Source organism: Mirounga angustirostris, unplaced genomic scaffold (assembly GCF_029215605.1).
Source record: "Mirounga angustirostris isolate CCGP_5_RB_7025 unplaced genomic scaffold, mMirAng1.0.hap1 SCAF_9, whole genome shotgun sequence".
NCBI lineage: Eukaryota > Metazoa > Chordata > Mammalia > Carnivora > Phocidae > Mirounga > Mirounga angustirostris.
In genome coordinates, this window is record NW_026991717.1 from 12,096,138 (window position 1) to 12,110,561 (window position 14,424).

Consider the following 14,424-nt stretch of genomic DNA (forward strand, 5'->3'; position numbering starts at 1 on the left):
GAAGTGGGATTGCTGGGTCATAGGATAGTTCTATTTTTAATTTTCTGAGTATCCTCCATGCTGCTTTCCATAGTGACTGTACCAGTTTACAGTCTCACTAGCAGTGGACGAGGGTTCCGTTTTGTCTGCATCCTTGCCAACCCTTGTTTGATCTCTTGTCTTTTTGGTGATGGCCATTCTAAACAGGTGTGAGATGAATCCTCATTGTGGCTTTTATTTGCATTTCCCTACTGACTAGTGATGTCGAGCATCTTTTCATATACCTGTTGGTCTTTTTTTTTTTTTTTTAAAGATTTCATTTATTTATTTGACAGAGAGAGACACAGTGAGAGAGGGAACACAGGCAGGGGGAGTGGAAGAGGGAGAAGCAGGCTTCCCGCTGAGCAGGGAGCCCGATGTGGGGCTCGATCCCAGGACCCTGGGATCATGACCTGAGCCACCCAGGCATCCCTAATTTGTTAATTTTGTTAAAAAATATTCTATTTGAGAGAGAAGGGGAAAGTGTGTGCCTGTGTGCATGAGGGGGAAGCAGAGCGAAAGGGAGAAGCAGGCTCAATCCCAGGACCCTGAGATCATGACCTGAGCCAAAGGCAGCCACTTAACCGACAGAGCCACCCAGGTACCCCATTAATTTGTTAATTTTTAATGTGTTTGGTTTTTGCCATTGAGTTGAGTTGTTAGGAGTTCTTTTCTATATTTTTGATACTACTTACCAGATATGATTTGCAAATATTTCTTTTCCCTTTTGTAGGTTGTCTTTTCACTTTGTTGGTGGTTTCTTTGGCTGTGCAGAAGCTTTTTAGTTTGATGTAGTCCCACTTGAGTTTTTGATTTTGTTGCTGGTACTTTAGATGTCATATCCAAAAAATCATTACTATGACTACTGTTAAGGAGCTTTATTTCTATGTTTTCATCTGGGAATTTCATCGTTTCAGGTCTTAAATTTAAGTTTTTAATCTATTTTACATTTTTTGTGAGTGGTCTGGGATATGGGTCCAGTTTGATTCTTTTACATGGGGATATCCAGCTAGTCCAGCACCAGTTATTGAAGAGACAGTGTTTTCTCTGTTGAGTTTTCTTGGTTTTCTTGTCAAATATTAGTTGATTGTGTATGCTTGGGTTTATTTCTGGGCTCTCAATTCTGTTCCACTGATCTATTTTTCTATTTAAATGCCAGTACCATACTGTTTTGATACCTGTAGCTTTATAGTATAGCTTGAAATCAGGAACTGTGATGCCTCCAGCTTTATTCTTTGTTCTCAAAATTATTTTGGCTCTTTGGGGTCTTTTGCAGTTTCATACAAATTTTAGGATTGCTTTTTCTCCTTCTGTAAAAAATAACCGCTGAAATCTTTTTTGTTTTTTAAAGATTTTACTTATTTATTTGACAGAGAGAGACACAGCGAGAGAGGGAACACAAGCAGGGGGAGAGGGAACACAAGCAGGGGGAGTGGCAGAGGGAGAAGCAGGCCTCCCACCGAGCAGGGAGCCCGATGTGGGGCTCGATCTCAGGACCCTGGGATCATGACCTGGGCCAAAGGCAGACGCTTAACGTCTGAGCCACCCAGGCGCCCCAGCCGCTGAAATCTTGATAGGGATTGTACTGAATCTCTAGCTGGCTTTTGGTAATGGTGACATTGTAATAACATTCTTCATACTTAGGAACATGGGATACTTTTCCATTTGTGTTGTCTTCTTTTAAGTTATTTTTAAGTAATCTCTACATCCAGTGTGGGGCTTGAACTTAATAACCCTGAGATAGAGTCACACGTTACACCGGTTGAGCCTGCCAGGCGCCTCCCATTTGTGTCATCTTTTATATTTTTCATTAATGTCTTAAAAGTTTTCAGAGTAGAGATCTTTCACCTCTTCAGTTAAATGTGTTCCTAAGTATTTTATGGTTGGTGATGCTATTGTAAATGGGATCAATTTCTTTGTTTCTTTTTCAGAAACTTTTTTAGTGTATAGAAATACTACTGATTTTTATATGTTAATTTTGCATGCTACAGCTTTCCTGACTTCACTGATTAGATCTAACAGTGTTTTGGTTGAGTCTTTAGGATTTTCTCCATATAAAATCATGTCATCTGCAAATAGAGACAATTTTACTTCTTTTTTGGTTACGTTGTATTTCCTTTTCTTGCCTGATTGCTCTAGCTAGGACTTACAGTACTGTGTTGAACAGGAGAGGTGAGAGTGGGCACACTTGTCTTGTGCCTCATCTGATGGGAAAAGCTCAGCCTTTTCACCACTGAGTATGACATTAGCTGTGGGAAGGCTTTTTCTTTTTTTTGAACACTTTTGTTTTTCCCTGAATATTATTTTAAGTCTTATATTTAATAAGTCATTTATGTTTAAAGTCATATTTGACTTGATAGTTTCAGAAGTAATTTAAAAAACAGTCTTTCATTCAAATCTGTAGCTCATTTTGTGTAGGATTGGGGTACTTATATCCCTTGCCTTGCATTTGGTTCTTTTGTCTGGATTTATTATGAACCATTTTCAATGTTGAAAAGACTGATACTTACAACTCACCACTCATCTTCAGTCACAAAACATCATCAATGTCATTATGCTCTGATCACATCTGCCTCCCTCAACTCTAGAGGTAAGTACAGTTGTGAATTTGGTGTTAATTTTTTTAGAGGTTTGATTTTCATACTAATTTTTTTTTGAAATTACACAAGTAGTTCATCCTATCCATTAGTATACTTCAAATAACTCATCCAACAGAATAAACCACTGTTAACAGTTTGGTGATTAAAATGTATCTATGCTTGGGGCTTGGGTGGCTCATTTGGTTTTCCGCTCAGGTCATGATCCCAGGGTCCTGGGATCAAGCCCCACATTCAGCTGGGAGCCTGCTTCTCCCTCTCCCTCTGCCTGCGGCTTCCCCTGCTTGTGCTCTCTCTCTCTCTGTCAAATAAATAAATAAAATCTTAAAAAAAAAAAAAGTATCTATGCACATAGATAGGTGTTGATAGAAACATGGTTGTGTTTTTTTTTCCTTAAAAGCTATTGTTACACTGTTAATTTCCAGAGGTCGCTTTCCTACACAAACACAAGTATGCGCTGCACAAGAAGGCATATACAAGGTTATTTATAGTTTGTTGGTTACAGTGAGCGATTTGGAAATCTAAATATTCTAGTCAGAAATACAGAAATACGGAAGTATATCAAGGATATTTGTAGCTTATTGGTTAAGAGAACCGTTTAAGAATATCCTCAATGTCTCGGGGCGCCTGGGTGGCTCAGTCGTTAAGCGTCTGCCTTCGGCTCGGGTCATGATCCCAGGGTCCTGGGATCGAGCCCCGCATCGGGCTCCCTGCTGCGCGGGAAGCCTGCTTCTCCCTCTCCTACTCCCCCTGCTTGTGTTCCCTCTCTCACTGTGTGTGTCTCTCTCTCTGTCAAATAAATAAATAAAATCTTTAAAAAAAAAAATATCCTCAATGTCTCATGAGTAGGGGACAGATTAAATAAAATGTAGTGTATCCATATTACGAGGCAGTTAAAGGGAGTGAAGATCCTACTTGTATACATACCTGGATGTAGGTGCTGGCATGGGACATTCCCATCACATCTACAGCGATTACTGCTTTTCAACACAAAATGCTCACAGGATTTCCAGCTAACTGAACTATTCTGGTTATCTTCAGCAGACTAATGCTGCTATTTGTGGCTTTCTGTTCTTAAGTTGAGAGTTGGATATTTTCTGTCTTGTTGGAATGTTCTGTATTTCATGGAACATCCTATGGTCTTGTAACAGTTTTATTTGGTGGTGACTACCAATATGTGATTCTAGCCTTAATCTCATGTCTGGAGATAGTACGCATTATAGTAATTAAAAAACAAAACCATTCATTTCAAAAGGGTTTCAAAAAGATTGCGTATTCTGGCGAAGTCAGGGAGTTCCCCTGTCTGTTCTCTAGCACACCAGGTACAGGGAACATCAAAGAAGACAGTTTAGCTCTCAGGTCTGTTGGGGAGGTTGACAAGTGACCACGTTACTTGTATAGGATGGGACACAAGGGAGGCGAAGAGGCATAGGTGTGAATAGCTGGGGCTTTGAGCCCGTTCCCCGGCTGGGGTGTGTGTCATTGCTAAAAGTGGGGAGAGCCGGTGGAACATGGTGGTTGACTCTCAGACGGAAGTGAGGCTGTCCGCTTGAGTTCCCAGGGGCAGTAACGCTGTGGCAGAGTATCAGGGAAGTACTTAATAGGCACTGAGTTTAGGATTGGAGAGGGCACAAAGAATGCTTTCCTAGAGAAGGTGTAATACTCGAGGCTTCAAGATTGGAGAGGAGGTAGTTGCCACCAGCAGAGATTGGAGGTGAGCAATACTCGGGCTCCCTGTGGGCCCTACAAGTGGTTCGGTAAGGCTGGAGTGGTGGGGGTGGGGGAAAGGAGGCTGAAGCACTGAGTCTTGAGAACTTGTGGAGGGAGGTTTCACAGGGCACTGAGATTGGGTATTCCCAGTGACCAGGCGCAGGGTGGCTGGGGGGGAGGCGGGCAGCCAGCTCCTAATCCTCCAGGCCTCTCTGAGCACGTGGGTGCTTTGGCTATGTAAACGGCAGCCTCCAAGTACATTCCTAACACCCCTTCAAGTGGAAAGGGGTTTCTTTCTAAACTCCTCTTGAGGAAGTTCTGGAGCTGCCTCTGTACCTTTAAAACTGTCTGTGATCGAATGGTGGAGGCAAAGGTGATAAATTCCAACTATGGCCATAGATTGTGTGGTACCGATTCACTAATGAGCGCTAGCTGGGGAGAACTTTGTGTTAGAAGGGGAACCTGAGCTTAGATGTGAAATTCTGAAAATCCTAATGTTTGGGTAAGGCCTTGTCATTTATAGGGTCCTGCTGTCCTGCCTGCCATTTGGTGCCCTCATGACCTTGCCAAGGATGGCGCAGGTTAAAGAGCGGCATGGCAGTGAGAGAGGAGCTGGAACCGAGACCCGAGCCATGGATGCTGAAGCCTGCACTTGGCACTACACTGTCCAGCCTTCCTCCTTCTTTTCTTTGCCTTGTGACCACCTCATGCTTGGTCACAGGGGGACAATAAGTGACTTAAGATGCCTTAGTCAGCTGGATTAGTCAGCTTTTACTGTCCAAAGGGCCAAGGAGTCCGTATAATGAGGCCTTGGGAGTGTTGAGTCACCTGTTACAGGGATGCTTGACTGGTTTTGGACATTGTATAACAGGGAAAAGGTTTTATTTTCTGAGTCGCTAAGGTTTTGAACCCTTGTGGTAAAACAGAATATGGGCATTAGAGCCAGGCTTGGGGGTTGGGATCCCTACTGTTTCAGGTTTCTCATCCCTTTTTTTTTTTTTTTTAAGATTTATTTATTTTTACTTAGCACGCACGTGCGTGTGCAGGTGCACAAGCAGGGGGAGTGGCAGGCAGGGGCCCCCATTTGAGCAGGGAGCCCAGTGCGGAACTTGATCTCAGGACCCTGGGATCATGACTTGAGCAGAAGGCAGACGCTTAACCGACTGAGCCACCCAGACGTCCCTCCGTTTTCTCATCCTTCACATGGGGATAATAATTCCTAATAGGGTTGTTCCGGGTAATAAGCAAGATCATACATATAAAGTCCTTCGAGTAATGCTGGGCACCTGTTAGATGATTAGGCAATTAGTATGTGGTTTTTCCCTTCTTTCCCCTTCCTCAGGCTAGGCTCCCCCCCCGCCCCCGATCTCATTGATTGCTTCCTCAGCTTAACTAAAAGTCCCCTGTGCTGTAATGTGCTTACTGTGGCTCACATGGGATTTGGGGGATCAATCCCAGGTCCCAGTGTACTGCCCTATCCATTCTGTGGACATGTCTGTCAAGTGATAGGCCCTCATTGCTGTTGGGAAGATACAGTGGTGGTAAATTCAAAGCATCACTTCTTTACCCTCTTGGGCTTCATGCCATGTGTCTTTTCTCTCGTGCGTGCTAAATTCAGGGCCCCTTCTGTTAAGTTACCGTTAACCCTGGGGTCTGGGTTGCTACTTGCCTCCCCTCCTGTGCTCCAGCTCTAAGCAGAAGAGTTGAATGAACTGCCCAGGTCTTTTTCTGGAGTTCGTCCAGTTTAGGTCTTTCCCTTGAAAGTAACTTCACTGCTACCAATGTGCCCCTGAATTGGTTTTTACTCTACGGGGAGGGCATATTGCCTACTTGGCTCCCGGGATTGATACCCTGTCTTCCCATAGCCTTCTGGCGTTTGTGGCTTCTGCTGTCATCTGCCTCCTTAGGTTGCTCTTTCCTGAGGGGTGTTTGGAATGAGGAAGGGGTGGGATATGTGGTAGCCGATAGTGGTCTTTTTTGGATTAGGGGTTCACATCAGACTCAGAATGCTCTTTTTATTTTTTTCTGTTAAGTCTACCAGGGCCAGACTCATTGCTAGAGAATGCAAGGCAGGACCTCTGGTTGGGGTGAATGTGTATTTGTTTTCATACCGCTCTCCAGAGGAGTCTGATTTGCACCTGTTGTTGAGAACCAGTGATTGGATAATTGCAACCAGATTGCATTCTTACTCTTTGGGTAACTTTGTCTTGGTTTTGTTTTGTTCTGTGTTGGGTTTTTCCTTTGAGTGTGTGTGTATGGGGGTCTGTCTTGAGGAGGGAGAGACTGATTTACTGAACAAATAAGACTTAGTGGATCCAGACTGGTTGACCTGGTTTCAAATTCTGCCTGTGTCAACTTGGGAGACTTGCTTAATTATTTCTGAGCTTTAGTTTTTCCTCATCTGAGTGAAGGAGAAAATAATATCCCTCTTTGGAGTTTTATAAAAGAGTTAACCTATACAAATTAAGTGGTATATGGCATGATCTAAGCACTCAGGAAATGGTAGCTGCTAGGGGTGTTGGGAATGATAATAATGACATTATTTGCAATATGAGAATATAAATCTGAATTTGAAGATTCTGATTTTATATTACCAGAATTATTCTCTGCTATCATTTTACCACTTTTTAAAATACAGATTTATGTGAAATTTTTTAAAAACAGATTTATGTGGCAGTTCTTAAATTTTAAATTTTTTTTTTTTTTTTTTAATTAAGTCACTCAGCATCTGAAGAAGCTTCCGGTTCAGACTCAGGCAGCCAGTCTGAGAGTGAGCAGGGCAGCGATCCAGGAAGTGGACATGGCAGTGAGTCAAATAGCAGTTCTGAGTCTTCAGAGAGCCAGTCGGAATCTGAAAGTGAGTCGGCGGGTTCCAAATCCCAGCCAGTCCTTCCAGAAGCTAAAGAAAAGCCAGCCTCTAAGAAGGAGCGGATAGCTGATGTGAAGAAGGTATCTACTTTGCTATACAGTGAAAATGTGCTGCTAGCTAGGACAAACTAGCAGACCTTTGTTTCCCATGGAAAACTCATTAGTGGATCTGGATAATGAAAACTATAGCTACCTTTTGTAATAATCTACTGCCTTTGGATATAAACAGGGACTGCTTTCTCTTCTGCTATTTGATATAGTAGACATAGGGCCATAAGGAAAATAATTACATGAACCGTCAAATTACAAGGCAAAAAGGCAAATTTTTATAATTTTCTTTTTTTTTTTTTTTTTTTTTTAGAGCAAGCGAGCGGCAGTGGGGAGGGGCAAAGAGAGAGGGAGAGAGAGAATCTTCAGCAGGCTCCATGCCCAGCACGGAACCCGACACTGGGCTCAATCTCACGACCCTGAGATCATGACCTGAGCTGAAATCAAGAGTCGGATCCTTAACCAACTGAGCCACCTAGGCACCCCTAATAGTTTGGTTTTTAACATTTTAGTAGTCAATACTGCACAGTACCGGAGAGAGCTAGTGACAGATGATTATGGAAGCAGTTGTAAAGCTTAGTGATGGATGATAACAATTCAAGAATAAGGGTAGTTTTTCTTACCTGAAGGATGGAAGAGAAATACTTCTCAGGAAAAAAAGTATCTGCATCTAGGCAATGTAGGTATGGTTCACTTAACAGAGAAGAGTCTTCTAGCAAAGAATGCAAAAAGGCAAAAATTCAAGTGTGAGGTGTGTTCTCCTTGATGCACAAACTTTGGAGTGCATTCCTTTTGGGGAAAAATTAATGACTTGGCCTAATTATAAGAATGCAGCTGATCTTTTAAAATTCCATTTTGAAACAATTGTGTTTCAATCACTGAAAATAGGAAAGAATATTCTTTTAGAAATTTAAAAATAAAATGCCCTAATGAAATTAAAAGCTTTATGCAAAATCCGTTTTTATTTTCTAAGATAGAAATCTTCATCTAAGCGCTCAGATTTTTGTAGTAGTACAATTTTAAATTACCTGCAGGCTGCAGAATAGCTTCAACAGATGCTTCAACAGATGTGCTGTGAGGGATAGGAAAATGAAAGCTGTCCTTGCTACTTTAGTCAGCAGAGGAGTGACTTTCAGACACTCAAGTACTGTACCTTGTTTCCTGCCCAGTGTGTGGGTGGACCTTTCATAAGAAGGGATTCAAGAAGACCCTGCGTGTAGAAGCTCCTCTTAGAGATTTTGCTCTGAGTATCACTAAACTCAGAAACTTACTACCCAGGCTTGTAGCAGAAGGCTTTGCTTGGCAATCTTCAGAGTGTAAATGTCAGAGCCTGGTTTCCTCTACATCTGGATCAGGTGCTCTTTTCAGAACACCACCGCATACTTTTGAAGGAAGTATAGTGGGTGGAGAAAGTGTGGATATAACTTTCATCTGTGTAGTGAAGAGTTCTTTACTTGCAGAGATGAAAGGAAGCCATAGAAACCATTACTTAACGTAGTGTCTAAAACTTCACTGAAATTGTTTGATTAGGATTCACAGCGGTTAAGTTTTAAGACCTTATATATTTAATCCTATATAAAAAAATAAAAAGGAACAAAGAAGGGAAATCATTACTAAGACTGAATTTCAAAATAGAAGTACAGCCTCAGGCAGAAATATTAAAATATACTTTCAAAGTTAAGGCCTTCAATTCCAAGAAGTTAAATAATAAGGTTAACTCGTGGGTGGGTGTGCTAACCAGTTAGAATGATTGGATTGTGACTTTGATGATACTAGTCTAAAATGAGAACTTCTGTGGGAGACTCTTTGTTTTCTGTATACACATCCCTTTACATGGTAGCTTTTTTACTGAAGGGTTGAATTAGATATTATAGCCCTCAAAAGGACGGAGATGAACTCAGGATGATGTTAATATGTATACGTTACAGTATATCCTGTAATACAGTCCCAGCAGTTGAGCTTGGATGCCTAATACTTTAAAATGATAAAACTAATTGGTGGTCTTTTAAATGATTTAGCCATCCCAGTTTATAAAAAGCTCCTTAAATACCTGTGCTGAGTAAAGAAATTTCATAGCTCTAGCAGAAGTCCAGAAAGGGGTCAGGGTCGAGGTCGGGGTTGGCATGACTAGAGTAAACCTTTTTGTCCCCTTCCTTTCTCTTCCAGATTTGTTCAGTGTTCTGCTGCCTCTCTCACCTAGATTTCCTGCTACTTGGTTATTCCTAACTCTTTCTGGTTGGACCTTTTGTCCTCTTGACTCTGAAATTATTTTAAGGCCATTATGGATTTGTCACCTTTATAAACTGAGAACACTGGATTACGTGATTAAATTGGATTCTTGTTCTAAAATGCCTTTTCCTGGAACATTTTGCTTGTTTCTTTGGAGGCCTTGGTTTTCTTCAGCTTACTTGGCTTTTTTTTTTTTTAAAGGCACTTTGGTAATATCCTCCCTTGCCTTAGTGACATTCTGTTTTTCTGAGTTGTCTTTCATCGATTTTGTCTTTTTTTGGGGTCCACTTTCCACACACTTCATGAGTCTCAGCCAGTGGCTTCTCGTCTGGCCTCACTTTCTAAATATTTTCATGACATTTGCTGTCACCTGTGTTTTGACAACAAACCCACATTTCTAATCTTGGCTCTCAGGCATTTCTTCTACATGTTTATTCTTCATTTCAGTGTTCCACAATCCGTCCAGATTCATTTTGCCTCTGTGTGACTGATTTCATTAAAAGAACACATGATATACTTGGTACTAGTTACCTGTGGGAAGGAGAGTGAGATTGGGGGTTATAGACTCTCATTGTTAGAGGTTGGTGGGGCCTTTTACATTTTTTCTGTAGATTTGTTGATTTGAGTCTTTTTGTAAGATGATGTTGGTATATTGTCAAACATAGCCCTTTCTCTTCAACTAAACTCTCCTTCTTCTTTCTTTCTTTCTTTCTTTCTTTCTTTCTTTCTTTCTTTCTTTCTTTCTTTCTTTCTTTCTTTCTTTCTTTCTTTCTTTCTTTCTTTCTGGTGCAAAAAGATGGTTTTAGGAAAGCACGGGAATAGGACCCCATGGGCAGAAAGAGCTGCCTACTTATTTAAAGATTTTAAGTAATCTGTATAAGCAACATAGGGCTTGAACTTAGAACCCTGAGATCAAGAGTTGCATGTGACTGAGCCAGCCAGGTGTCCCTACTTTTTTTTTTTGGATCGCTAGTGAGGATTGTTACTAAAAATCAAGTCCCGAAAATCAAGCAAAGGGTAACTACTGTTGGAGAATAACATGGAATGTTCCAGAGAAAGAGTGGCAGTGGTGCTCGTTCTGGGAGCTTCTAGCTAAGTGTCAGAAATGCCCAATATGTGTGCTTCTGGCATGTTATGCATCCTGAGGAATTTAAAGAAATAGACAAATGTCCTGATTCTTATTTAATTAGACATGTTGGGGCCCTGCTTGTTTTTTGAGTTCCCAGATGGGTCAGTGTGCAGTCACAGCTGAAACTGGAAAGCATTAGGGACTTAAAATTCATCAGTAAAGACTTTGTCTTTAGTGGAAGCCTTACCGTGTTATTCAACTGTAAGTTCATATTTTAATGACGACTAATCAGTGTGTCATGTAGTTTTAAGAGTCATTCAGTAAAGAAGAGGCGTTGTTAAACTTCACTGTGTTCCAGGATAATACAAATGGTACTTTATTATCTCTAAACAAAGCTAACACAAAACAACCCTTTTGATATTTAGTTACTTGAATTTTCTTAGGTGGAGATACATGTTCCAGTAACGAAAATAGTAAATGGGGGTTGGGGGATCAAGAAAAAAGGATTCACACATGGTCTGTTAATTTTACAGATGTGGGAAGAATATCCTGATGTTTATGGGGTTAGGCGGTCAAACCGAAGCAGACAAGAACCATCACGATTTAATATTAAGGAGGAGGTAAGAAAAAGAAATGCTTTAAGGGGATACTTTAAACTCCTTACCTTACCTCATCCTTTTCAACTCTGGTGTGTATGTTCCCATTAGCGTGACTGAGCTTTATGCCTGAGAGTTAAGTTACTCTGATGCGAGCTTTCTCAACTTAGAACTGCAAGGAAAACCACAGGTGGCTTTTAAAGAAATTTACCAGGAAGATTGTGTCATAATGTTTTAGTAGAGTGTTAGAGTATTATACAGAATTGGCCTCACATTTTTTTTTTAATGTTTCTGTATTTTAAGTGAAATTGATTATTACAAGACGTTTACCTTTTAAAATACCTAGTTTCTAAATCTAGATTTTGTTAAATGAGTCACTTGCTTGGTAAATGTAATAGTGGACGTAGTTTCAGATTTATTTTCTGAGAAAGGAAGGAGAGTTTGTTTAACTTAAGTAATGTGTTTTAACTCATTTAAATTTGCTTTCTGTTTTTAGTGTGCAGTATAAAATACTTCACACATATTTACTCTGATCTAATTGTGAGAGATTGAACAGATTGGTGATTTTCAAAAACTGGTATTATGTACTGGGTTCTGTTGTTTCTATAGCATCAGACTTTTCTCACCTTTCTCAGTTAGTTTGGTATTTTTGTCAATTCTTACCTCTATATTAGGTTTATAGACCGCATTCTGAAGAGATGCTCTTTTGTGTCTCAGTGAAATGCCCTTCCTGCATTCTTAGGAGGACTTTGCTGTTCTTAACTATGTAACATCCTTTTGATGAAAGTTAAATATTAATATCCAGAGGTTAGTGAGTTGGGGGTGGGATTTTGGTGAATGTACTATACAGATCTAATTGACTGTAATGTCCATATTGCCTTCATGGTGTTTTCTTTTGAATGACCTCTGAGCTGGTTTACCTTCGCTTTCTTTTTCCTCGATGTCTAGGACTAGGTTCCTGAGCCATGTTGGTTACAACCAGTCACATAATTGTGTCACTCTTTTCCTCTTTTGTATATAAATTAACACATTCTTGGTAGGGCACAGGACTAACAGCAGTAGGAATATTTGCCAATTTGCCTAACTTTGGGGGGAACAGAGCTGTTCAGATGTTTTTGACTATAAACTTCCCTTGGCCTAGTGCTATCAGCAGAGCACTGTTGGCTCATGATTGATCATGCTGTTTAATGAGTCTGAAATGGAATAGATCAGTAGGTCACCACCTTTAATGGCACACTAAATGTGGCATTTTCACATGATATTCTAGATCTGCAGTATCCAGTGTGGTTGCCACTAACATGTAGCTTTTAAAATTCGTATTAAAGTCCAGTTAAAGGAAAGATTCTATTCCTTAGTCGCACTAGGCACATTTCAGGGGCTCAGTAGTCCCATGTGGCTGCTGGCTACTAGATTGGATCCTGCAGATACCGAACATTTCTGTCATCACAGAGAATTTTACTGGACTGCGCCCTTGTAGAAGTCAAGCCGAGAGAAATACTTCCTGGTGTTAGAGGTAACCCCATTATAATAGGCGAATTAATTTTCAAAGGAAGAGAAGAGTGAGCACCACCAAACACAGGTTTCTTTTGTCTGAAAGCTCATATTGAATAATGTTATTACGGAGCAGATTGTTGAACCAGGGGGTCGTGTTGTCCCTAAGAACTGTGAATTAAAGTCTGTGATCATTTCTCCCCCCCCCCCACACACTGAAGGCAAGTAGCGGGTCTGAGAGTGGGAGCCCAAAAAGAAGAGGCCAGAGGCAGCTGAAGAAACAGTAAGTCTTTCATGGGCACGTACTTCACCCAGGGGTTTTGAGCGCATCCACTGCTGTGGCGCTGCCTTCGCTGTGTGGTAGTCCACCCTGGGTCCCAGAGTCTGCTGCCCCTCTTGCTGTCGGGGGCCACTGTCCACTGGGCCCCGCTGCCTCGGCAGCCCTCGAAGCCCAGAGACTCCGTCTTGTATGTGTCCCCCATGGGCTGGGCTCCAGCTTGTCCCACCTGGTTAGCCCATTAGCCCAGTTGTGGTTTTCTTTAAAATGTGCACAGATTCTGTTCTGGTTGAACAAGGAACAAATGTAGATTGGCTTTTTTCCTTTTCATGTGTTCTTTGTATGGGTGTGGCATAATTATATTGGCTGGACTGGACACCCAATGGAGTATGAAATTTCACACTGTTGTTACTGTATAATTTTAATACTGCAGTTCACAAGCCAGAAAATTTTAATTCTTGGGCTTATGTGAAATTCCTTTAAAACGTAGATTATATATTCATTATATTTAAAATTTGCAAATGCTACTTATGGTGAAAAAATATTTTATTTATTTATTTATTTTAGAATTTAAAAATCATCCTTGGAGGGGGTCTGGATCTCTTTGACAATCTGAATTCTACAGCCCATCTCCTTGGGGCTGCATTTGAAAATGCAGATATTGAAAACCTGGCAGACAAATTCAGGGGTTTCTCATGGTGAATAGTTGTCCATGGTGCCTATTAAAATAGAATCCCAGTTATATATATTCTCTGTCCTAAAATATTAGTATTCCTTAATAAGTATTTGGCCTAAGGTAAAGGAGTTAGAATTATTTAAACCAGTTTTCTCATTTCCAAAACTAACAGTGTTGCTGGTATGCCAGGAAAAGTTAAGGTATTTAGTTTTGCCCTCCCCAGAGCACATCCAATTTTCATTTGTGTTTTAAATATTTAGTTAAGAGTTGGAGGAAAAACTGTAGGCAAGCCTGTACTTTTTGGCATCTTAGAAGGCTTTTGTTCTACTCCAGTCCTATGGCCTGCTTGGGAAGCTATTCTGGGTCTAATGGCCTTTTGGGGGCCTTTGGGAAGTCCATGCACATGGTCTTTTCTCCACCATCTAGCTACATTCTGCTGGTCTCTTGACTGGGATCTAAATGGTGCTGTGCTTGAACACCTACTGTGCAGAAGCCCACTGGCCCCTGTACTTATTTCCTTCTGTCAATCCGGAGAGTTCTCTAAAGTTGACAGCCCTCAGAGGCCTTCCTTCCGCTGAGTAGAACTAAGATTCCTTGTAGGTGGGTGTATCTTCTGTAAGGCTGCCTCCCCGCCCCAGGCTCTTCCTTAGGAACTTTTGAGAGCTGCGGAGTTCCCCTCATGCTTGTTTTTTGGGGGGCACTGGGCTAGCCTCACTTCCTGCCATCCTCTGGGCAGCAGGTGAGTACTGGGGTTTATGGGGAGCTCTTCTCTTGAGTCAGTTTAATTAGTAGGATTAATTGAGGAGGTGCTACAGCTGTTAAGACTCAAATTGGAAGGCACAGCA

The 14,424-nt window shown here is 41.2% G+C and overlaps 1 protein-coding gene across 5 annotated transcripts in view; it reads left to right on the plus strand.

Moving 5' to 3' along the window:
• Positions 1-14,424, plus strand: part of CHD2 (chromodomain helicase DNA binding protein 2) — a 118,992-nt gene that overhangs the window by 15,973 nt on the left and 88,595 nt on the right. For 4 of the 5 annotated variants that reach the window (XM_064569941.1, XM_064569943.1, XM_045899473.2 and 1 more), the window contains 3 exons: positions 7,043-7,274; positions 11,073-11,159; positions 12,848-12,909. In XM_064569941.1, the coding sequence (XP_064426011.1) occupies positions 7,043-7,274; positions 11,073-11,159; positions 12,848-12,909 (381 nt within the window). The remainder of the gene's footprint in view (positions 1-7,042; positions 7,275-11,072; positions 11,160-12,847; positions 12,910-14,424) is intronic. The other variant, XM_064569944.1, reaches the window with a different exon arrangement.